The 24413-nt window shown below is 48.7% G+C and overlaps 1 protein-coding gene across 1 annotated transcript in view; it reads left to right on the top strand.

Moving 5' to 3' along the window:
- FLT1 (fms related receptor tyrosine kinase 1) overlaps positions 1 to 24413 on the top strand; it is a 123099-nt gene that overhangs the window by 34396 nt on the left and 64290 nt on the right. The window contains exons 4-10 of the mRNA XM_038761775.1: positions 12026 to 12150; positions 13787 to 13949; positions 14041 to 14177; positions 15675 to 15849; positions 17689 to 17806; positions 20317 to 20486; positions 20727 to 20886. Of these exons, the coding sequence (XP_038617703.1) occupies positions 12026 to 12150; positions 13787 to 13949; positions 14041 to 14177; positions 15675 to 15849; positions 17689 to 17806; positions 20317 to 20486; positions 20727 to 20886 (1048 nt within the window). The remainder of the gene's footprint in view (positions 1 to 12025; positions 12151 to 13786; positions 13950 to 14040; positions 14178 to 15674; positions 15850 to 17688; positions 17807 to 20316; positions 20487 to 20726; positions 20887 to 24413) is intronic.

Here is a 24413-nt window from a genome sequence, read left to right as displayed (position 1 = left end):
ATTGCCCATGGCCTCAAATACCTTTGATGCTCAGAGTCTGCTGGTTGGAAGAGTTCCCCGGGGGATTGTAGGTGTATTCTGACTTCAGTAACAATAACTGTGGTATTTTGGTAAGCACGTCTATCTGTCAAGCACTATACTAAGCTCTGGGGTCGATACAAGATAATCAGGCCCCACATGGGGCTCGCAGTCTAAATAAGAGGGTAAACAGGTTCTGAATCTCCATTTTGCAGATGAGGGAACTGAGGCCCTAAGGGGAGAGGGGGAATTTCAGAAGAGAGGGAGGGTGTAGGCTTGGGGCCAGTGTTGAAACAGACAAGATGGGAGCAGTGAGCAAGTTGGTGCTAGATGAGAAAAGTGTGTGGGCTGAGTTGTAATAGATCAGCGAAGTGAGGTAGGAGGGGGCGAGCTGGTTGTGTGTGTCACTATTAGCTCCCTGTGGGCAGGGATCATTTCTACAAGCTCCGCTGTATGTTCCCAAGCACTTAGTACATGCTTTGCACATAATAAGTGCTCAATAAATATCAGCGATTTGTTGATCAGTTTAATCCTATGTTAAGGCATCTGTTTAATGCAGAGATGTGCCAGGTTGATTTTTTTTTTTTTAGAAAAACAATCCGGGCAGCAAGAGTGAGGTACGAACTGGAGAGGGTAGAGCTGGAGGCAGGTGGGTCTGAGAGGAGGCTGATAAAATCATCAAGCTGACAAGTGCTTGGACCGGAGTGATAGCAGTTTAGAGGGAGAGAATGGGGCAGATTATAGAGATACCTAGAAGATAAAACTAACAGGAGTTGGTGGCTGACTGCCAGCAGTGTGCGGCAAGGTATGTGGTGGATGTAAGTTACGTAGGAATTTGTGTTAAAAAAATGCCCAAGTCCATTCATTCTTTTTTTAATGGTATTTGTTAAGCGCTTACTATATGCCAGGTTCTGTGCTAAGCGCTGGGGTAGATACTAGCTAATCAGGTTGGGCACAGTCCCTGTCTCGCACAGGGCTCGCTGTCTTAATTCCTATTTTACAGATGAGGCCCAGAGAAGTGAAGTGACTTGCCCAAGGTCCCCCAGCAGACAAGTGGTGGAGCCGGAATTAGAACCCAGATTCTCTATCCACTAGACCACTGCTTCTCACTAGGCCAGGATGCTTCTCCTTGTAACCTGGGCTCTCTTATGGAACCCTGAAAGGGAAAGACTTCAGGTTTTCCTCAGAACCAGCCAGTTAATCAATCACTCAATCAATCGTATTGAGCCCTTACTGTGTGCAGAGCACTGTACTAAGCACTTGGGAAGTACAAGTTGGCAACATATAGAGATGGTTCCTACCCAACAGTGGGCTCACAGTCTAGAAGGGGGAGACAAAACAAAACATATTAACAAAATAAAATAAATAGAATAGATATGTACAAGTAAAATAAATAGAGTAATAAATATGTACAAACATATATACACATATACAGGTGCTGTGGGGAAGTTAATGAAACACAACGTGGCACTTGTTAAGCTTTATGATATTTGGTTGGGAGGCGAGCCACTGGCCTCAGTTTCCACATCTGTGAAGTGGAGATAAGATAGCTGCTCTCCCTCCCTCTTAGCTTCCACATCGTGTGGGACAGGGACCAGGTCAATCCGGTCTTGCATCTTTATTCATTCATTCATTCATTTGTATTTATTGAGCACTTACTGTGTGCAGAGCACTGTACTGGATGCTTGGGAAGTACAAGTCGGCAACATATAGAGACAGTCCCTACCCAACAGTGGGCTCACAGTCTAGAAGGGGACAGACAACAAAACAAAACATGTGGACAGGTGTCAAGTCGACAGAACAAATAGAATTAAAGCTAGATGCACGTCATTAACAAAATAAATAGAATATTAAATAGTACAAGTAAAATAGAGTAATAAATCTGTACAAACATATACAGGTGCTGTGGGGAGGGGAAGGAGGCAGGGCGGGGGGATGGGGAGGAGGAAAGGAAAAAGGGGGCTCAGTCTGGGAAGGCCTCTTGGAGGAGGTGAGCTCTCAGGGCTTAGCAAGGCAGTGCTCGGAATGGACCACTGCTTAAGAATCACCATCAAAGTGGCAGGCTAACCAAGAGGAGTCTGCATAAATGGGTACTTTTTCACGGTGACTGGAATAATGCAGTCCAAGGTTGAAAAAGAATGAAAAAGAAGAATGGGGATTCGTAAGATGCAGCAATGTTGTCATAGGAGGCTGGGAAAAAAAAGGCTTTCACGTTCTGGCTGGCCTTTCTGCCCTATCAGACACGCCAAATTATGCGGTGACATTTATGCATGTGAGCTGGCGGTCTCGGCTTGACTGAAAGGCCATCTAAACGTGCTCATCAGCGTCATTGTTTTCTGAAGAGACACTTGGAAGAGAAAAACATTGTTTTTATTCATGGGAAATTCCTTAGATGGAGAAACACGCTAACATAGTTTACATTCTGTGGGAAGGAAAAATGAAGAAACCCACCCTTCGCCACCCCGATTCCTAGTTGCTTCTGGCTGGCAGGCTTTCTCCAGCCCAATCAATCAATCAATCAATTGTATTTATTGAGCGCTTACTATGTGCAGAGCACTGTACTAAGCGCTTGGGAGGTACAAATTGGCATCACATAGAGACAGTCCCTACCCAACAGTGGGCTCACAGTCTAAAGCTCCAACTTCTCTGGTGGAGCTCTCAGGCTGTCTTCCAGGCTCCTTCTAGACGTCGGCACTATGTGTCATCTGGTTGCGCCTTCCTTGGTCTCTCTGCGCCTCCAGCTCTTACCTGTCTCTGCCATTTCTTTGGGAAGCCGGGTTGCAAGGCTGCGGGGCCACCTGGGCCCCCTGTCCTGCTCTCCCTTGGCTAATAGTGATAATAATAATCAATTAATGGTATTTATCGAGCGCTTACTACATGCAGGATGCTGTACTAATTTCTTGGGAGAGTACAATACATACAACGGAATTAACGGACACGTTCCCTGTCCGTAATGAGCTAAAAGTCTAGAGGAGACTAATGCTAATAGTAACAATTTGAAAGTTGAGGTATTTGTTAAATTCTGCCTCCATGCCAAAGACTCTACTTAGAATGGGGTAAATATATAGAGTTAGCAGACATAGGTCCCTGTCCTCAAGGAGCTTACTGTCTAGGGACCTTGTCTACCAATTCTGTTATATTGTACTCTTCCAACCGCATAGTATAGTACTCTACATAGTAAATGCTTAATAAATACGATTGATAGTTTAGATTCTGATAAAGCGCTTTGGGTTTCTTGGTAGAGCGGCCCAGAATAAGCCCCTTGAGCTGACATTGTCATTGCTTTGTTTTGAGGCAGTCCTCGGGGGGCCCCTGCTTCTGCCCGGCCTCCTTTCATTCTTGGTTAGATTTGGTCCGAGGGCCCGGTTTGACCGTCAGTCAGTCAGTCAATTGTATTTATTGAGCGCTTACTAAGAGCATTGGACTGAGCGCTTGGGAGAGCGCAAAATAACAATCTAACAGTCACATTCTCTGCCCACAATGAGCTTACAGGATGCAGAACGTGTCTGTCCTGTCCCAGCAGACCATCTCTGTCTCTGAGCCCCAAGGGAGGAACTCTGGGCTGAGGATGGGACCAGTTCCATGTCTCCTTTCTGTCGTCCAGTGGAGGCTGCGTCCTGCCCTCTCCTCTTCCCAGCCCTGACGCCGGCCTCTCTTCACCTGGGCTCGTTCCTCTGGGCACTGCACTCTCCCATTGCCCCCACCAAAGGTCCAACCCTGGGAAACACTGACTGCTAGGCTGAGGAAATGCTCTCCAGCCCAGATGGGAGGGACCCAGGTGTGGCCCGAGGATGGGCCTGGCTCTGGGAGCTGGGGAGGGGGCAGACCCAAGGGAGCTGGGCTACGGGCACTCCGGGCCAACGAGCGAGCCCAGGCCGGGGGCCGCAGGGGTTATAGGCCCTGGTGGGGGGACAGAAAAGGGGAAGGGGGATCCATTCAGTCTCTCCCACTCCCAGGGTGACTTCCAAATCCAGCCCCGCCCGCCCCTGGACTCTTTTCCCCCCCGCAGAGATTGAGCCAGGCAGGAAACGTGAACATTTGTTGTTTGAAAGCTCTCAGTTCAGAAACTACTTCAAGGGATCTCACTTAAACAGAATATGGGCAGGGAGCTTTTGTGTCAAAGCACTAATCCTTTAATTTGAAAAGGACTTTCTAAAGGTTTCCAGCGCATTTTTCATTGTACTGTTGTGACACTGAAGCCCAGTCCGCTCAGTGACTGCTGATTTACAAAAGTTACACTTCTAATAACAACTATGGCATTGATTAAGTGGTCCCCATGTACAAAAGTACAGTGCTAAGAGCTGGAATAGATGCAAGGTTATCAGACCAGACCCCTCCCCCAGCCTCACCGGATGCTTCCGGTGAAAGAGGGAGGGAGAGTGGGGATCTTAGTCCCATTTTAAAGATAAGGAAGTGGAGGCATAGAGAGATCAAGCCATTTGCCCAAGGTCACACACAGTAGGCCAGTGGCAATCCCGGGACTAGAACCCGAATCTCCCGGCTCCCATTCCAGTACTGTGTCCATTGGACCATCAGACTCCCGCAACTATTTTTTAAATGGTATGTGTTGAGCACTTACTATAGGCCAGGCACCATACTAAATGCTGGGGTAGATACAAGCTAATCAGATTGGACACAGTCCTTGTCCCACATGGGGCTCACAGACTTAATCCTCACTTTACAGATGAGGTAACTGAGTCACAGAGAAAATAAGTCACTTGCTCAAGGTCACATAGCAGACAAGTGGCAGAGCCAGGATTAGAACCCAGTTCCTTCTGACCGTCAGGCCCATGCTCTATCCAGTAGACCACACAGCTTCTGTTCCCCTCGTCTCTCCTCTAGTTCCTTTCCTTCTGCCAATGCTTTGCACATAGTAACCGCTTAATAAATGCCATTATTATTATTATCCAATAATATTGGCAGTCATCTTGGCTGACACGCTCTGTAAGTCAGTATCCTAGAAGCACATCTGTTTTGAGGAAAAAAAGAATCAATGGAAATATGAAACCAATACCATATTACCAAACGTGCATCTGCGATGTGAAGACTTGTGTGTGTGCTTTAGCTTTATATTACAGTTCTTCACTAGCAACAGTGTTGCCTTCCAGGAAGATGCTATAGGTTTCATGGCACGGAGGCCTATATCACTGACCACTCGGGAAGATGATTACCCCTGCAGTACCGTACCTTGGCTGGCCACTCCAGCGGATGTCTTCTAGATTGTAAACTCCTCGAGGGCAGGGATCTAAAGTATTCTCCCAAGCACTTGGTATAGCACTCTGCACACCGTAGGTGTTCAGTAAATGTGCTTGCTTTCCATGATGGAAGTGTGTCTGAGGGATTCTCGTTCTTTGTCCTACTTGTCCCGGCGGGAGCTCAACAGGCAGGGATGAGAAAGTACGGGGCGGGGGTGCCACACTAGTTACCTGCGTGGTCTCTGATTTTTTCAGCCGGTCCTCAGTCCTGAGATGGGCAAGGCTGGACCATTAGTGGTGAGGGAGTCTGCCATCATCCAGGAGATGAAGGCAGAGGAGCTCGAATTGTTGTCCCGTCTTCCCTCGGGAGGCACCAAGCAGCAACCGAAGCATCAGTTGATGGAGTGAACTTCTGGCTTGCTCAATTCCTGATGGGGACTCACGTTTAGCACCGGGACAACTTTTGTGGTGAGAAGGGAAGGGTGTCTACCTAGGCAAGGTGGCCTCCGGTTCAGCTCCTCAGAGAGTCTACGTGTTCCATCAGTGATGGCTGGATGTTCTCACTCGAGGGGACACTCCACTACCGTCACCACCGCTTCCTTGAGATGCGTCAGCTGGTCGACCACGTCTGCGCTCTCTCTCTCCGACTCTCGGAAAGAAGCCGGCACCCACCCCAGCCTTAAAATAATCCTCCTGCCGCTCACAAGAGGGAAGGAAAATGAAATCAAAGGGAACCAGGAAAGGGCTGACACAAATCTCCAGAACATAAATGTGCTAGGAAACGCGATGTTTATTGTTTGATCCCTTTTAATCAAAACCAGGAAAGGAGCCGAAACACTCCCGAGCTACCCACCGCCCCGGGCGGAACTCCCCGTTGATGTCAGTGGGAACTGGGGCTGGCGGAGGGTGGCAGGCTGGGGCCCTGCTCATCCCAACACTGGAGAGGCAGTGTGGCTCAGTGGGAAGACCACGGGCTTGGGAGTCAGGAGGACCTCGGTTCTAATTCTGGCTCCACCACGTGTCTGCTGGGTGACCTTGGGAAAGCCACTTTGCTTCTCTGGGCCTTAGTTTCCTCATCTTTAAAATGAGGATTCAATTTCCATTCTCCCTCCTGCTTAGACCGTGATCGTTATATGGGATCGAGACTTTGTCCAGCCTCTTTATCTTTTATCAACTTCACTTCTCTGGGCCTCAGTTTCCTCATCTTTAAAATGGGGATTAAATTCCTCTACTCCCTCCTACTTAGACTGCGATGCCCATATGGAACCAAGACTTTGTCCAACCAGTTTATCTTATATCTGCCTTAGCACCTAGGCCTGGCTTGAGAAGCAGCATGGCTCAGTGGCCAGAGCCTGGGCTTTGGAGTCAGAGGTCATGGGTTCAAATCCCGGCTCCGCCAACTGTCAGCTGTGTGACTTTGGGCAAGTCACTGCTCCGTGCCTCGGTCACCTCATCTGTAAAATGGGGATTAAAACTGTGGGACAACCTGTTCACCTTGTAACCTTCCCAGCGCTTAGAACAGTGCTTTGCACATAATAAGCACTTCACACATACCATCATCATCATTATTATTACAAAGTGAGTGCTTAACAAGCACCACAGTTAGGGTTATTATCTTTGAACATGCCACCGAGATTCCAGAAGGGGAGAAGGAAAATCACCCTAAATAGCCACCATCCCAACCCAAGGAGTCCAAAGGCAAGCGGCTGTCTGACCTGGGCCAGGCCTTCCGGGAGCTGACCTGTGAAGGAAAATCAATCGTATTTATTCAGCGTTTACTGTGTGCAGAGCATTGGGTGGTGGATTCCCCAGGCACCTTTGCCCCAGCCCTTTCTGGCCTGCCGTGGGGACAGCGTGTCTATGTGGACAGAGCTCTTCCTCGTGCTTGTTACGACTATCCGGGCGTGAAAATTGAGGAAACCGCTCGTGAAAATTCAGGAAACTGCACGGCAGCAGCCCTGGCTCGATTTTGGAAGTCATTTTTAATTTCGTGACAAAGATGAATAACCCCGGGGGAGCAGTAAAGTAGCTCTGCCGGTGATCTCCCATCCCCGGGTTCTTGCAAAACAAAAAATGTTTGGATTATCCTAATGCAGGCCCGCTCATTCTTATTCTTTCCTTGAATCAGGCTGCAAAGGAAATGCACCATTAACACGTCCTCAGGGTATTTTTGTTACAGCTTCAGAAACCTTTTCTTCCTCCAACACAATAGACCTTGGTCACCAACCTTTACTGGGACTGGGTGACTGCGCTTTTGGATTTCAAATGTGGCCCTTTGTCCTCTTGCTGCTGTTCCCCATCTTTTCCATCCTCCCAAGTCTGAAACCAGGCCCCCTCCCCGACTCCCCCTCTCCCATCCTCACTCCAATCCCTCGGGTTGCAGCATTTAAAGAGGGGGCCCTTTGGCTGCCGTACAGTAAGGTACCTTTGTAGGGGAGCCCCAGGAGTGATAAAGGAGAGGAAAAGATGAATTTAACGAGGTGACGTGGTGGCCAATTGCAATGGGGAAGCCGCCCGGACAGTGCTTTTTAAGCATTCATTACATTTGATAATGGCTGCAAAAAATGTTTACTGTTTCCTGTAGGACTTTTCATGCCAATGCCCTTTGTTTCAGATGATTCCTTAAGGAGACAGTCAATTATACCGTGAAGGTTTTACTGTTTAGTTAAATGGAATAAACCATTTCCTGGTACCTTGGGACTTACAAAAGAGACAAAAATATGGAGTCGCTGTAGGAAGGAAAGGAATGATTAAACCCTAATGGTCCCTGCCTCCATCCTGGCTGCCAAGCAGCCCTGTTTAGATGAAAAGTTTATTGCTAATAAGTGAATTCCACTTCATTCTCATTTGTTTGTTTCACTCTTTCCTCTATTCCCCCACCCCCTTTCCCCACTGGTCTCTCTAATCCCCTCCCACTCTCTGCCGCGAAGCTGACCATTTCAACTTTAACTGTGGTGTTTTAGCATCTTCTTGGCACATAGCAAAAGACTAAAACAAACTAAGTTTTAAGAACTACGTAGTTGAATTCCAGTCCTCAGCGTGACTGGGGTAAGGCTTCAGAACTTGTTTAGATTTACTGCTCCGAGGTTTGCCTCCAGTGATCTTATTCAGCAAACGAGGGAGAAAGAAAGATACTGGAGCCCAACCCGATAATGGGCTCGATAATTGGTCGAAGCAGGTTTCTCATTCCTTGTAGCACTCTTGGCCCTGGTTCTCAGCTGCTGTTTCCAGGAGGACAGAATTGTAATTTACTGGGTAAAAATAGCAGTGGTGGAGGTGGCATTAATTGAGTGCCCTCTGGATGCAGTGCATTGCATAAACGCTCGGGACATACAAAACGAAGAAATTGATGTACTCCCTTCTTACATTCTAACAGAAGACAGACAAAAATATTTACAGAGTAATCAGAATAAATCACTGAATATCCAGTTGGACAAATATATTTATAAAACGGCTGATGATAGGTATAAATATCAGCATAAGCGCTTGAGAAGACGGATGAGTTTATACTGTTGGGGAAGGAGGGGGGATTGAAGAAGTGCTTTAAGGGTAGGGAGAACTATGGTCTAGGGGTCTGAGGGAGGGATAAATGAGGGGACTTATGGGGGGAAAGTGAGAGCAAGGTGCAGTTAGAAAGTTTTGGAGTACTTATTAAGTACTAACTATGTGTGCAACATTTTACTAAGCACTGGGGTAGATACCAAATAGTCAGATGAGACACAGTCCCTGTCCCACGTGGGGCTCTCAGCCTAAGTAGGAGGGAGAACGGGTATTTAATCCCAGATTTACAGATGAGGAAACTGTGATCCAGAGCAGGCAGTCAGCCAATCATATTTATTGAGCATTTACTATGTACGGAGCACTGTACTAAGCGCTCGGGAGAGTACAATATAATAGACACATTCCCTGCTCACAGCGTGAAGTGACTGCCCCGCAGAGCCGGGATAAGAACCCACGTCCTCTGACTCCAGTTGGTGCTCTATCCCTTAGGCCTTACTGCTAATTACCGAGATCTAGGGCTCGTGTTCCTTGAGCTTTTGTACTTCTGTCAAGCTCCAGTTCTGGAGAGCAGAGATCAGGTGGCTGTTGAACTTGTCATGGGATCTGGTTGCCCGTGGCGAGTTAGAGGAAGAGAGAAGTTGGCACTCCCTCTCTGCCACCCCACTCTCCATGGCTAGATCCTTGCTGACCTTTGAGCCTCCTCCCCGTAATATGTGTCAGAGAAACAGTGTGGCCTAGTGTCTGCTGTTTGACCTTAGGCAAATCAGTTTGCTTCTTTGTGTCTCAGTTTCCTCATCTGTAAAATGGGAATTAAGACTGTGAGCTCTTATGGGACAGGGACTTTGTCCAACACAATTATCTTGTATCTAGCTCAGCACTTAGTACAGTGCCCGGCACGTAGTAAGTGCTTAACAAGTACCACGATTAATGTATGTGCCAGAGAGCCTTGTCTATCCAGTCAGTGTGTGTCTCCGGAGAGTGGACGCATTAAGCTTGTTGTGGACAGGGAGTGTGTCTGTTTATTGTTGCATTGAACTCTCTCAAGCGTTTAGTACAGTGCTCTGCACACAGTAAGTGCTCAATAAATATGAATGAATGAATTAAGGTGGGCTCAGCTCTGCGGCATCCCAGCCCTTTGGCCAGAACTTGACTGCCGAGGGAGGAGGTGGACCAAAGGTTGGGGGTGGGAAGCTATTGCTGCCTTGGGCTCAGCTGGCCGAGGAGCCAGGTGCTCCCATGTGAATCCGGCCCCCAGATCCCAAATCTGGCAGGCCAGGAGTGGAGGTCGAAGGTGAATCAATCAATCAATCGTATTTATTGAGCGCTTACTGTGTGCAGAGCACTGTACTAAGCGCTTGGGAAGTACAAGTTGGCAACATATATAGACAGTCCTTACCCAACAGTGGGCTCACAGTCTAGAAGGGGGAGACAGAGAACAAAACCAAACATATTAACAGAATAAAATAAATAGAATAGATATGTACAAGTAAAATAAATTAATAGAGTAGTAAATATGTACAAACATATATACATATATACAGGTGCGGTGGGGAAGGGAAGGAGGTAAGACGGGGGGATGGAGAGGGGGATGAGGAAGAGAGGAAGGAGGGGGCTCAGTCTGGGAAGGCCTCCTGGAGGAGGTGAGCTCTCAGTAGGACCCTGAAGGGAGGAAGAGAGCTAGCTTGGCGGATGGGCAGAGGGAGGGCATTCTGGGCCCGGGGGAGGATGTGGGCCGGGGGTCGATGGTGGGAGAGGCAAGAACGAGGTACGGTGAGGAGATTAGCGGCAGAGGAGCGGAGGGTGCGGGCTGGGCTGGAGAAGGAGAGAAGGGAGGTGAGGTACGAGGGGGCGAGGTGATGGACAGCCTTGAAGCCCAAGGTGAGGAGTTTCTGCCTGATATGGTAACAAGCGCCGGGGGGTGGTGATGGTGGTGGCTACGGTGGCCTGCTGTCTCAGCTGAGACCACCCCTACCTCTCGGGTGCTGTACCTCTCGGTTGCTGTGCCCATTCCAGGAATTCCGGGAACGACATTCCAGTCCCGTGCCTTTCCTTACTGCCCCTAGTGCCCTGACACTGTCCTGCTGAAGTGCTAATACTTTGTGTGGCATCGCATTTTGTGATATTTAAAAAAAAATTATCCAGTGCTAAGCAGAGTGCTTAGCTCATGGGGCAAGGTGGGGGGTTATTAATAAATGTCATAATGAATGAATGATTTGGGCATGGGTTTCTTTCTTTCTTTATGGCTCTCACACTCTGCCTTTGGTTTTCCCCTATTGCTTTCCTTTGCTCTGTGCTTCTTTTCTTCTAATTTTGTTCTCTTCCTGTCATAACGGGCCTGAACTAGAGGCCTTCTCACCTCCAGCTAACTGCACACAGATCTATACTTTGAGGCCAGGTGTGCATGCACACATACAAGCACACTCCGCCACACACATGTAATAATAATAATGATGGCATTTATTAAGCGCTTACTATGTGCAAAGCACTGTTCTGGTTTCACTCCGTCTAGCAACCCAAAGATGAGGGAAACTCTGGGAATGGTACTGGGATGATGCCGCCATTTCTGCGTCCGGGACAGGAAGGGGCTGTCAGAGGAAAGCTAGGGACATGACTAACTCACCCTCTTCTGATAGTGCTCGCAGTGTCATTTACTGAGCACCTGCTGAGTGCAGTGTAGTATACTGAGCACTTTGGGAGGAATAAGCCCAAAACACATTCCCATGTCCACAAGGAGCCCAGTCTCTGGTGAATTGCAGTGTCCTGTAGGAGCTTGTTTTGGGCAGGGAATGTATCCCCTAATTATGTTGTAGTGTACTCCCCCAAGCACTTAGTACAGTGCTCTGCATATAGTAAAAGTTCAATAAATGCACCTGTTTGATTGAAATAGTAGGTGGAGAGATAGAAGGGCTCAAGTTGGGAGAAGAGATTTCAAGAAGGTGAGCTTGAGTTGCTTCTGGGAGTGGTCAGGTGTGTCTGTACGGAGTTGGGCCGTAGGCCTGAAAATGTAATAGGCTTAGGTAGAAATGGGGGAGAGCTATGTGCAGGGAATAAATGAGGGAGGCATAAGAGTCTGAATGCCTGCATGTGGATAAAGAGTTAGATGTGAGTCCAATTTGAAGGAACAGGGACCTGCTTGACCTGGATCTTCCCAGTGCATAACACAGTGCTTGACACATAGGAAGTGCTTAATAAAGACAGTAAATAATGTCAATAATAACATACTTACTCTTCCGACAGTTCTGCCGTCCGGAGGTGACGGCACTCTGTTTCCGGCATTGACGTACCTCTGTCTTTCTCATTTTCCCATGCAGATACAGGCAGCCCTTTCATAGAGCTGAACAGTGACATACCCCAAGGGGTGCACATGGCCGAAGGGAAGGAGATGGTCATCCCGTGTCGTGTCAGCGCCCCGGACATCCCCGTGGCGTTAATAAAGGTACGTAGGAGCAGGGCGAGGCTCTGAACGTGAGACTGGGAACACAGCAATGGGTATTGAAGTGCAGCTGTTGAGGCTGGGTTCAGCTGGGGTTGATGGGGAGAGGAGAAGGAGGAGAAGGGGCTCAGAGAATTCTCACTGGCCTGGAATTTGGGTATCTCTCAGTCATCTTCTCCCAAGATTCCAACATCCACTCTCTTGGATATTAAGAAATTAATCAACTTAAAATATTAAGTGAAAAATTAAGACAGAATCTGAGCATGCGGTTTTCGGGGAGACAGATACGTGAGTACCTGTGAGTACCAGCATCCGTGGTCCTGCAATATTTGTGGAGACTTCTGTGCTGCCTCATTCCACTACTAGTTTCTGTGTGGCCCCACCTTCCACTGTCGTCTTCCAGCTCAGCCGCTTCATCTGACATTTTGCTTCATTGGGGCTTTCAATCATTTCTTCGGTCTTCCTCGTTTATTGACACCCACTTCCCCCGCCCTGCCCCATTTCAGTTGGCCATGAAGCAGCTCACTGGGAATCCTGCCTCCATTCATTCCCCTCCCACATTCCTGCCGGTAAAAGTGGCAAGTGGAGAGCGTCACTTTGATGCAGGTGGACGGATTGCATCCTCATTGTTTGTGGTCCCATGCGCTCATTTGACGTCAGGCGTGGCACCCAGGTGGCCTTGTTGGAACTTCTCTGAAAGTTGGATGAGGCCCCTTCTAGACTGTGAGCCCACTGTTGGGTAGGGACCGTCTCTATATGTTGCCAACTTGTACTTCCCAAGCGCTTAGTACAGTGCTCTGCACACAGTAAGCGTTCAATAAATGCGACTGAATGAATGAATGGAATAAGTCTAGGTCTCACAGTGTCTAGATAGCTGGACAGCAACTGCTCTGGTGAGTTGGCCTGAAGCTTTATGCAACTCCTCCCCCACTTGCCCTGAATGTCTCTTAAAGATCATGCTGACCTCTTTGGCTTGGATTACTCCCTTTGTCTCTCGCCTTGGGTCATGGGGTTGGGTGCTGACTAGGTAGCAGAATTCCGTAAAAGCATTCAGCTCTGTGTCATTGCTAGAGATCCTCGGTTGCTGGTAACGTCTTTCAAAATGCAGAATGGCACAGTGCCTCGCTCATCTTCTGCCGAATTAGCAGTATGGTGTGTTTGGCCAATTCTGAAAAGCAGTTCACTATCTCTTTGCGTGCTGGTCCTTCTCGAAGGCGGGCATCTAGGAGGAGCAGTTCCTGGAATGGCCAAGTCCGGGTCTCTTGACGAGCGTCTTGGCCCATTGGGTTTGAAGTGCTTCCCTAGAGATTTGGAAGCAGAACAGCAATGTGGTCTAGTGGAAAGAGCACAAGCATGGGAAGCCGGGGTCCTGGGTTCTAATCCCAGCTCTTCCATTCATCTGCTGTGTGGCCCTGGGCAAGTCACTCAACTCTTCTGTGCCTCAGTTACTTCATCTGGTAAATGGGGATTTTCAGCTCAAAAGGAAGAGTTTTCTGGGGCCAAGTGGTGATTTTTGCCTCTGGATAACTTTTCCATTTGAGATGAACATAGCAGGTATAGCCAAATTTCTTAGTAATGAACGAACATCACCATCGGGCCAGGTGCAACTTGGTTTTGACTCTTATCTCTCCCGTTTCAGTTTCCACGAGAAACCTTGATTCCAGACGGGAAGACCATAATCTGGGATAGCCGGAAAGGCTTTATAATATCCAAAGCAACGTACAAATTCATAGGACTCCTGAGCTGTGAAACCACGATCAGCGGGGTTCTGTATAGCACAAAATATCTCACCTACAGACTAAGTGAGTGACGTTCTGTGGCCGGGATTCGGGACAAGACTGTCTGGCGCCCTGGCTCTGAGATTCACTTTCCTCTCTTGTGGTGTGTTTGCAGCCAATACGATTATCGATGTTCAGGTGAACCCTCCAAATCCAGTCAAATTGCTGCGAGGTCACACTCTGGCCCTCAACTGTACTGTGACAGCTGCCTTGAATACCAGGGTTCAGATGACGTGGAGTTACCCGGGCAAAGTGAGTGATCTGTTTAACCCCCTTGCCTCTCCCTGCTCAGGATTTTTCTCCTCTAGGAAAACTTGGTGAGGTTTTTCTCAAAGCTGGCAAATCCGGTTGAGTCAACCGTGCTCCGGTGACTACCAGAAGCAGAGTGGCCTAGTAGATAGAGCATGGGCCTCAGAGTCAGAAAGTCGTGGGTTCTAATTCTGGCTCTGCCGCTCACCTGTTGTGTAACTTTGGGCAAGTCACTTCATTTCTCTTCATTTCATTCCCTCATCCTGTAAAATGGGAATTAAGACTGTGAGCCCTATGTGGGACGGGGATTGTGTCCAACCCAATTATTTTATTTCTACCTCGGTGCTTAGTACAGTGCCTGGCACATGGTAAGTGCCTAAGAAATACCACAATTATTATAATTATTATTACCAGAACACCCTTCCTCTTGGGAGCACCAGCCGACTCTTCTCCCAGTGGCTGGCCCGCCTGAGAGAGGAACCGGGGTTCCTGTTTCCCTCTCTGTTTCGAGATTGGCATCCCCGGGGCGATTATCTCCGGATGTCTCTGTGCTTCTGGCATTTTCCACCCCAAATGAAGCGGGCTGCTTTCCCCGGCTGTGATGCGGAGGAGGAAATGGGCTCGTTTCATCCAGGGGAACTTTCCATTGGGATCCGGCAATGAGAGAAATTTATCAGTAGGGGCCAGCAAGCGGGAGCTGTCCTTTGGAACAAAAAACAGGGACCGCATGGTGTCTTTGTGGGCACACCCATTTAGGAGGTTGGCGGACGGAAATCTCCTCCGTAAAGAGATCCTGGTTTGGGTGTCTGACTACTCCCGTGTCTTGTGGCAGTGGGACAGTTGTGTCTCTCCTTGAGCTAAGGACAGGAGCAAGCTTCAGCTGTGCCACCCCTTAACTCCCAAACCCGAGCTGAGCTGTCCGTGATGGCCATTTGCAAAGGGCACCTGTTGTCTCCTGATGGGAAATGTGCCCAACGTTTCATGCCCGTCCCCATTGTTTCATGTCCACTCCTCCTTGGGGGCTACTCATCGTGGACGATGAGGACACCAGGAAGGCGGAGCAGCTGGCACTGCCCCTGGGACAGGCTCACGGCCAGCCCGGATAATCAATGATACATACTGGAACATCTTCTGAGTGTTAAGCACTGTACTCAGTGCTGGGGAGAGTGCCACAGAAGCAAGATCCATATTCCCTGCCTTCAAGGAGTTTATCCTCTAATGGATTACAGTTTTATGGGATTGGGAGGGGAGACAGACCAGAGACCCAGTATGGTTCCCCCATGGAGATCTGGCTATGAGACAGACCAACTCCTTGAGCTTTTCACAGGGATTTTTAAATGTCCTCATCCTGTCTTTAAGCCTTTAACAGGCTTTCGTTATCACCGTATCTTGTCCAGGAAAGGCACTGATTTGAATCCTGTAGTTTGGATGGGATACTCTCTTCATCATCATTGCAGTGATTAAAAGTTGGCTCCAACTAAACCGCCGTTTTCTCTCTAGGCAAAAAGCCGGGCCTCGATTACACAACGCATCGACCCAAGTCAGGAAGGGACCAATGTATTCCGCAGTTTTCTTGTAATCGATAAAGTGAACCACCGAGACAAAGGCCTTTATACGTGTCAAGTGAAGAGTGGGCCGTCCATCAGATCTGTTAACAAGACAGTGCACATTTTTGGTAAGAACCGCGTTGTGGAAGCAAATGTGTATCCTGCTGGGCTTGGCCTCTCCTCCCACTCCATATCCCCAGCAAGGTTCTGGCTGTAGCCAACAGCCTTCCTAAAATACCTTTGAAGCGATCAAAGATTATATCCTAAATAGCTTTGGTTGGTTATCTCATCGAAGACGATATCATAAATTTGCCTCTCAGAGTCTGGAAACTAGATCCACATGAAACCTCTACTGAATTTCACTCTATCCGGCTCCATTTCCTGCCTGGCCTTAAGTGAGTTGCTTTGTTTTTATTTTTGCTTGTTGTTTTTTGTAACTTGGAAGCCAGACTTGCTGTTCTCAGGCATTCATTCAATTCAGTCGTATTTATTGAGCGCTTACTGTGTGCAGAGTACTGTACTAAGCACTTGAAGATCTATTTCTCACGCTTTCAGAGACTTAGGGGTCCAGGAAGTCACACTAGGTTTCCTTTTATTTTTGCCTAGAAACATTTGTTGGCACAAATATGAGAAGATCTGGGTGTGTTCAATTTTTTTTCCTGGATTTCCTAAAAACGTGACTCTCCGTCTTTCTTTTCCTCTCTCTGGCTCTGTCCCAGTTTGCACCTCTCCAGGTACCGGGGTCTAGTTCTTAATTTATGTGTGTGTGGGTTGGGGGGTGCTCTGCCCCTTCGCCCTTATTACCTATTGAGCAAACCTATGTCATTTGAGATTTTTTGCAACTGGTGTATTTATAGATGATTGTGCACATTTGCCCTCCTGCAGTTGATTTGTAAGTGAGAGCAGAACGCTGAACTCTATAGTGTGAGCTATTGTGAAATTCCTGCTGTGCCGGTTCATTCACATTTTAGGGAAGCCTGCCTAGTCTTTAAGGAATTAGAGTTTCAGAAAGAAATGTCCACAGTTCCTGAAAGCCCCTCCTAAATCTACTCCGGCCCCCACCCCCGTGTCCTTTTCTAGTTCCCTCCCCGTGACCCACTCCAACGTCCCTCCTCTCTCCCCCACACCCCCCCAGCCCCTCCAGGGTCCTTCTCCAGCCCTGTGGTCCCCTCCCAGCCCCACACAGCTATACAGGAAGGACTGCAGAAGGAGAGCCAACTGTTCTTTGGTCGTACTGCTTCTTCCTCTTTCTCCTGCCCCTCCTTCCTCCTTTCCCTGACTTTCTCCTCCCAGCTCCTGATACTTAGCAGATCAGTCATTCCCTCTGCCCTCACTGCCTTGGCCAGAAAATTCTCTCCCTACTTTCCTCCTGCTCCTGGGTTTAATTTGATTTGGTCCTGCCTCTTCTTTTCCATCCCAATCTCACTTGGCACTTTGGGAACATCAGTGGGGATGGGGGCATGCTGGAGGAGGGGAGGTGTTCTCACACCTCACACTCGCTCTGTGGTCCTCACCCTCTCTGCCACCCACACATGCCCACAACCATCTCTGCCATCACACGCACGCCCACAGCGATTTCTGCTGCCACACACACATACAAGCCCACCATGGTCTCTGATGACCCTGCAGCACACGGGGCACGGGCAGGCTCATGGCCTCGGGCAGACAGTCCCCAAATCCTTTACAACAGCCCAACTGACCTGTGCCCTGTGGCCAAATCAAGTGGTCACTCAACTCCCACCTTTGCGGTCATTCACTTTGGCAAAAACAAGGAAGTGACCTGGCTCTGACAATGACTGACCAAAAGGGGCGATTCCCCGGACTGACCCAACATGTTGAAGTGTTTGTGCTGATGGAGAGATCGACCCGTCTCTCCAGCCCTCATTTTCGTCCACCTCCAGTGCAGGGATGAGTCGATCCTGTTAAGCTCTGTAAGGCTAAAGTATTTGTCCCTCCTTCTTCCAAAGAAAAACCTTTCATCACCGTGAAACCTCGAAAGCAGCAGGTGCTTGAGACCGTAGCTGGCAAGCGCTCGTGTCGGCTGTCTGTGAAAGTGAAGGCGTTCCCCTCTCCGGAGATCATATGGTAGGCCCACGGGTTCTTCTCATTGCAATTCCAGAGCTTCCTAGTGGAGGGGGAAATCCTTCAGCCTCCTGGGAAAAATAATCCAGAGTCACCTGGACGTAGCAGCAGTAAACTCAGTGCTGGGCAGCTTGTGTAACAGAGAAAAGGAGATGAAAGAGCGGAAGGGCTTTCCCCGGCTCCCAAATTCTCACTAAAAGTTTACCATCCGCTCTCTGGGCAAGTTGACTTCACTGAGATTTAATCTCTCTGTCTCTGAGTCCAGGAACATTCGTCGTCTTCCCAGACATGTAGGAGGCAGTATGGCCTCATGGAAAGAACATGGGACTGAGCGTCAGGAGACGTGGGATCTAATCCCAACTCCGCCGCTGGCCTGTGATGTGATCTTGGGCAAGTCACTTAATCTCTTTGGGCCTCAGTTTCCTCAGCTGCAAAATGGGAAAGAGATAGGTCAGGTATCGCACATGGGGCAGAGACTATCCTTGATCTGATGATGTCGTATCTCCCCCAGTGCCTAGCACCTAGAAAACACTTCACAAATAGTGTTGTTGTTGTGTTATTGTCATTATCATTATTATGTGACTTAATGATGGCCAAGCATCTCGCTCTAACAACTCAAAGATACTGAAAACCATTCTTTTTAATAGATGTGGCTAGTTTTTAAGCTTTTAATCTAGTCATCTTTTTAAAATGAAATGTGGCTAGAGACCTGCATTTCCTGTCCTCAAGGAGGTACAGGCTAATGGGAACTATTTCCATTTTTTGAACAGACCGTTGCTCCTTCTTCAGCCAGTTGGAGTGTTTTTTGGCTCACGCAATTCATATTCACAATTCCCCTAAGCAGGTTTTTATATTAGCCCTGCACCTTTACAGAAAACAATGTTATCAATTCATAATCTCAAAGTTGGTTTGTTAAATCGCTTTCAAATGCCACAAATTGAGCCAAAGATACCGAATTTGAACAGTGGGTGTGTCCTCCAAAAGAAAACAATCTATATATCCACAAATAGGCCAAGTTCTGATTATTCTCAGCCAGTTTATTTTCGTTTCTAACCTCACGCTGAAGGAGTGTTGTTTTGTTCAAACGCAACCAAACTTACAGCAAGAACTGGAGGACTAGGAGGGGGAAATGTAAATGGCTTTCATATGTTCCCCCCTTTAATACCGTGCTCAAAATAAGAAGAGTGCTTTTAAGTTTCTTGTCCATAGAGTTCCTAGAGCAAAGCTCAAAAGCATTTAGTTTATGCTCTTACTCAGACCCTGGCAGCCCAACTCGGAGAAACTACACTCCGGCCACGAGTGGCGTGTGCAGAATGACGGACAAGGAACCCCTTTTGAACGTTTTTGCTCCTGTGTTAGTTTTCCAATTATCAGTGGGATTTACTGAGCACCTACTCTATGCAGAGCACTGTACAAAGCCCTTGGGAGAGTACAAAGGAGGAAGAGACATAGACTCTGCCCTCAGGGAGCTTGCAGTCTAGCCTGACAGACACAAGTTGTTCACAAAGAGTCCGAGGAGGAGAGAAACTGTGCTAGGACTGTTGATAGCAGGAGTATGGAAGGGTAATAGAAGGGCAGGCAGCCCAGTGGAAAGAGCTCAGAGGTGGGAGGCAGGGAACTGGATTCAAGTCCCAGCTGTGCAGGGACCTTGACCAGGCCTTCTGTGTCTCAGTTTCCCCATTGGTGAAATGGGGATAAAATGAGATTCAGAGCCCTGTGCCAAATGAGGACTGCGTCCCGACCTGATTATCTGCACTGGATCCAGCACTTAGTACAATGCTTGAGCACACCAGAAGCTCTCTTTTTTTCATAGTATTTGTTAAGCGCTTCGTATGCATTAAACACTGCTCTAAGAGCTAGGGTGGGTACAAGTTAATTAGGTCAGACACAGGCCCTGACCCACATGGGACTCACAGTCCAACTAGGAGGGAGAAGAGGTATTCCTATTTTATGTTTGAGGAGACTTGAGGCACAGAGAAGTTAAGTGACTTGCCCAAGGTCACCTAGCAAGCAACCAGCAGAGCTGGGATTAAAACCCAGGTCTTCTGACTCCCAGGCACTGTGTTTCTTCCACGAAGCTGTGCTGTTTCCCATCGCAATAAATACCATAATGATAGCAAAATAATAATAGTAAATAATGATGGCATTTGTTAAGTGCTTACTATGTGCAAAGCACTGTTCTAAGCACTGGGGAGGATACAAGGTGAAAAGATTGTCCATGTGGGGCTCACAGTCTTCATCCCCATTTTACAGATGAGGGAACTGAGGCCCAGAGAAGTTAAGTGACTTGCCCAAGGTCACACAGCTGACAATTGGTGGAGCTGGGATTTGAACCCATGACCTCTGACTCCTAAGCCCGTGCTCTTTCCATTGAGCCGCGCTGCTTCTCTTGTTGTTATTCTGTTTGTTACGGAGTCCAAATCCACCAAGGTGGAGCCATGCTTGGTCATCGCGCCGCGGCTGCTCAGGTCCAGTAGGGGTTATGCTGACCGACCCTGCCCTCTCGATCCCAGGCTGAAGGACGGCCTCCCCGTGGCCGAGAGGTCCACCCGCTATTTGGCCCGAGGCTCCTCCCTCCTCCTCAAAGATGTGGCCGAAGAGGACGCGGGGGATTACACCATCTCGCTGGGCATCCGGCAGTCCAGTTTAAAGAAGAATCTCACCATCACCCTGATTGTGAACGGTACGTTGGCTGCACAGCAAACTCTTGTGGGCCGGTTGGGATCGGACCCATCACGGACATCGGGGAGCCTCCCCGAAGTGGCTGAGGGATCTATTCCACCTCCTTGGTCCTGTAGTCATGAATAAGTCTCACTCACCTCCCCGCACTCCCCCGTAGCTGTTGGGACGTGGGTGCGGAGAAAGCCATGGGGTGACCCTGCAGCTGCTGATAACTGTCCCTTGACTTTTGTCCTACTTGCAGTGAAGCCACAGATCTACGAGAAAGCCGTGTCGTCCTTTCCAGATCCCAATCTCCACCCGCTGGCCAGCAGGCAGGTCCTGACTTGCACAGTTTATGGCGTGCCCCGGCCTACAATTAGGTGGATTTGGCATCCCTGTAGCCAGAATCATTCCAAAGCAAGGTAAGGCTTCTGGTCCCCTCATTTGGCCTTAAAGGGGCCTTGAGCTCCTGGGAGGGAACTCTCCTCCTGAGCAGAAGGGAATCCCGCAGTCACTGGGGGGCTGGGGGAGCGGCGTTCGCCTCCCAAACAAGGGTTTCCTTATCCTCCGTCGGACCTGGAGAAGTGGGAAACGAGCCGGGGTGTGAGTGTCTTTCTCTCCAAGGTCCGACAGGGCGGTTGGTGGATTATCCAGGCTCCCTGCTCCTACTGCTCTTCTTACCCCCGGCCTCCCCATTTGGCCAATTCCATGGCCGTGAGTGCGTCTGAGAGGGCAGGGCCGGGGCTCGGGTCCCAGGGGGAGAGGCGAGGAGGCAGGTGGCCCCACCCGGCTACATTCAAGCCGCCCTAGTGAGATGGTGGTGGAGGAGGTAGGGAGCCAAGATCTTGGACCGGTGGGCCGTTGTTGATACTCGATTTAAAGTGCTTTGACCTGATTTTTTTCCTTTGTTTTCCTGTGCTCAGTTTAGATGAATTGTTTAGGCTGCTTTAAGATGGATGGGGAGAAGAAAGGGAAAAGAAACCTATTTCCAGCATAAACACTTGGAAGGGCCCATTATTTGGCTTCCAAAGTTCTTCCTGCAGTTTTGGCTCGTCTTCACTTCCTGAATTATTAACCCTTTGCCTGGGCTTGGGAAACTAATGGAGGAAAGTCACCAGTAGGGATTCTGTCCAGAGAGACCTGTTTTTGCTGGCAAGGAACCCCATTCACAGAATGCATTTCAAGGGTCACAGAATCATTCCCAAAAGGAATTGGAAGCTCCTGAAACACCCGGGTGGGTCACTTAACCTCCCCGAGGCTGTTTTCTCACCTGTATGATGGGACCATTGATACCTTCTCTACCTCCCTCATCCCCCAGGTACTGAGACTTTTCTCAGATCTAAACAGAGAAAGAACTGGCAGTGTTCTTTTCCTGGGTCTCCTGCTTCTTCCCACATTGCAAAATCCTCCCTCTTTGACTGGAAGTCCCAGCTGGCGGGTGAGAGGGGAAGACTGTGTTCAATCTGATTATTATCCATATCTGCCCCAGCCTAGTATGTGGCACGTGGTAAGGACTTACTTAATGCTGTGATAGTTATTACTAGTAGTAGCCTTGCCACGAGGGACTTTTCCTGTATGTCACTGGAAGGAATCCATTCTCCAAGCCGTGAAAAAAAGTCGCCCCTACCTTTTGTTCGACTCATGAGTTGCAGGGACAGAAAAAGGTCCGTGGTTTTCCGTTGCGCTTCCCAAAGGCGGGTGCCCCCAAAAGGGGTTCCCATGCAAATCTTTGGCATCCTCCAGTCAGGATTTCCTGCCAGTAAATTACTAAAAGGGGTTTTAGACTGTGAGCCCACTGTTGGGTAGGGACCGTCTCTATATGTTGCCAACTTGTACTTCCCAAGCGCTTAGTACAGTGCTCTGCACACAGTAAGCACTCAATAAATATGATTTATTTTGTCTCTGTACAGGGAGGTTTGGCTGGTCCAGTATCTCTGGACTCTCGACTCCCCCAACGCCGTATTTCTGGGTGGTAGATGATTTTCCAGGTCAGGGATTAGGTCGGCATTTTTCTCAAACGAGCGTTGTGCCGTCTGAAGGCTAGAAGCTAGAAAATGAAGAGAGAGTTAGTGGAAAACTTGAGATGTAGAGCAGCCCACCCATCCGTGCATCCTCATTGACTGCAGGGGAGAGTGCTTCCCTTCTGTAGCCCTTTCCTAGGTGCTCAGTACAGTGTTCTATACCCAGTGGGCACTCAATAGATACCACCGTGTGACCTTGGGCAAGTCACTTAACTTCTGTGCCTCAGTTACCTCGTCTTCAAGATGGGTTTCAATACCTGTTCTCCCTTTAACTTGGATTGTAAGCCCCATGCGGGACAGAGACTACTTCTGACCTGAGTAGCTTGTATCTTCCCCAGCATTTAGAACAGTGCTTGACATGTAGTAAGCGCTTAACTAATACCACATTTAGTATTAATAGTGCGTTGTGGTCTGCTGCGGGCCAGGCTGGGCAGTCTGCCTTGGATGGCTGGGCCTTGGGCAAGTCACTGCACTTTTGTGCCTCAGTTACCTCATCGATAAAATGGGGATTAAGCCTGTGAGCCCCATGTAGGACAGGGACTGTGTCCAACCGGATTAACTTGTGCTTTCCTTTCTCCTTTCCCAGTGCTTAGAATAGTGCTTTGCACATAATAAGCACTTAACAAATACCATAATTATTATTATTATTATTGTATTTACCCTCGGGAGAATTCCCAGGACTTGGATTCTGTGTTTGGACTGTCTCTATATGTTGCCAACTTGTATTTCCCAAGTGCTTAGTACAGTGCTGTGCACACAGTAAGCACTTAATAAATACAATTGAATGAATGAATTCTATGGAGCAGATTCCCCCTGGTGCTTCAGCAGCAGGATTGGGGCCCCACTGCCACCCCACACGGCTCTCCAGTTCGGCCTTCTGGTTGCCTCAGTCCGAGCCTGGACATCTTTGAGGAGGGAAGCCTCTGGTCCCCAGGCCCTCTGAGTTCTTGACCAGCTGGCTGAGCCCCATTGTCATCCAGAATCTACTCAAGAGCAGAGGCACAAAAGACTTGTTGGATTTGTATTCCTCTGGGAACAATGCAAATTCCCACGTAGAAGTCTCACATTAGCTGTCATACCCAGCAGTCGTGTTTGGATCGGGATGGCTCTTCTTTCTCCTCCAGGTTGGCTGGGGATAGGAGGGGAAATATCACTGCCAATCCAGAACTTGTGACCCATCCCTGCCTGGCTGGCTCTCCAATCATCAACCCACCTCTCTTTTCCTCACAGTCAGCCAGCCAACTGATAGTATTGATTGACCCCAGCTGTGGGCAGAACACTGTAGTAAGCGCTTGGGAGAGTTCAGTTGAGGAAGACCTACAGTCCCTGCCTGGAAGGAACTCACACTCTGCTCTCTCTCTCCCTCTTCCTTCTTACCCTTCGCTTTCACTACCTGCCAATTTCTTTAGAGTAAGGATGTCAGCTAAGTCTGTGACCCAGAGGAGTAGTGGAAGGGAGGGCAGAGTCCAGTGGCAGCCCAGGAGGTGATGGTGGGAACCTCCCAGTGGGGTACTTCTCTCTGATTGACTCTACTGGGCTCCCTTGCTATAAAGAATATACAGCATCTGCTGCCATCTTCTTTGTTGCCAGGGTAAACAGAGGCCAGAAGAAGGAGGCCTAGGTGCTCAAGGTTGGCAAAAAAACCTGGTTACCTGACCCATCCCTGCAGAAAACCCTATCTACCTTATCTACTGTAGCACAAAAATCTGGCTATCTGGTCTACCCTTGCTTTGGGCAAGTCCCACCAGTTTCTTCTCTCCTGCAGTTTTTATTTCCAGTTTCCCCCTAACTTCTTCTTTTTCCTCCCTTTAACTCTCCTTCACTCGCCGGAGCTTCTCTGAGTTCTGAGGACCCACCAGAGGTCCCTGGCCAAGCTTTGTGGAGGTCTGTTAAGAGCCTCAGGGGTGAGCCAGTAGATTGGGTTCTAT

This window comes from Tachyglossus aculeatus, chromosome 20, assembly GCF_015852505.1.
Source record: "Tachyglossus aculeatus isolate mTacAcu1 chromosome 20, mTacAcu1.pri, whole genome shotgun sequence".
Lineage (NCBI taxonomy): Eukaryota > Metazoa > Chordata > Mammalia > Monotremata > Tachyglossidae > Tachyglossus > Tachyglossus aculeatus.
This window is presented reverse-complemented; position numbering and strand designations above follow the sequence as displayed.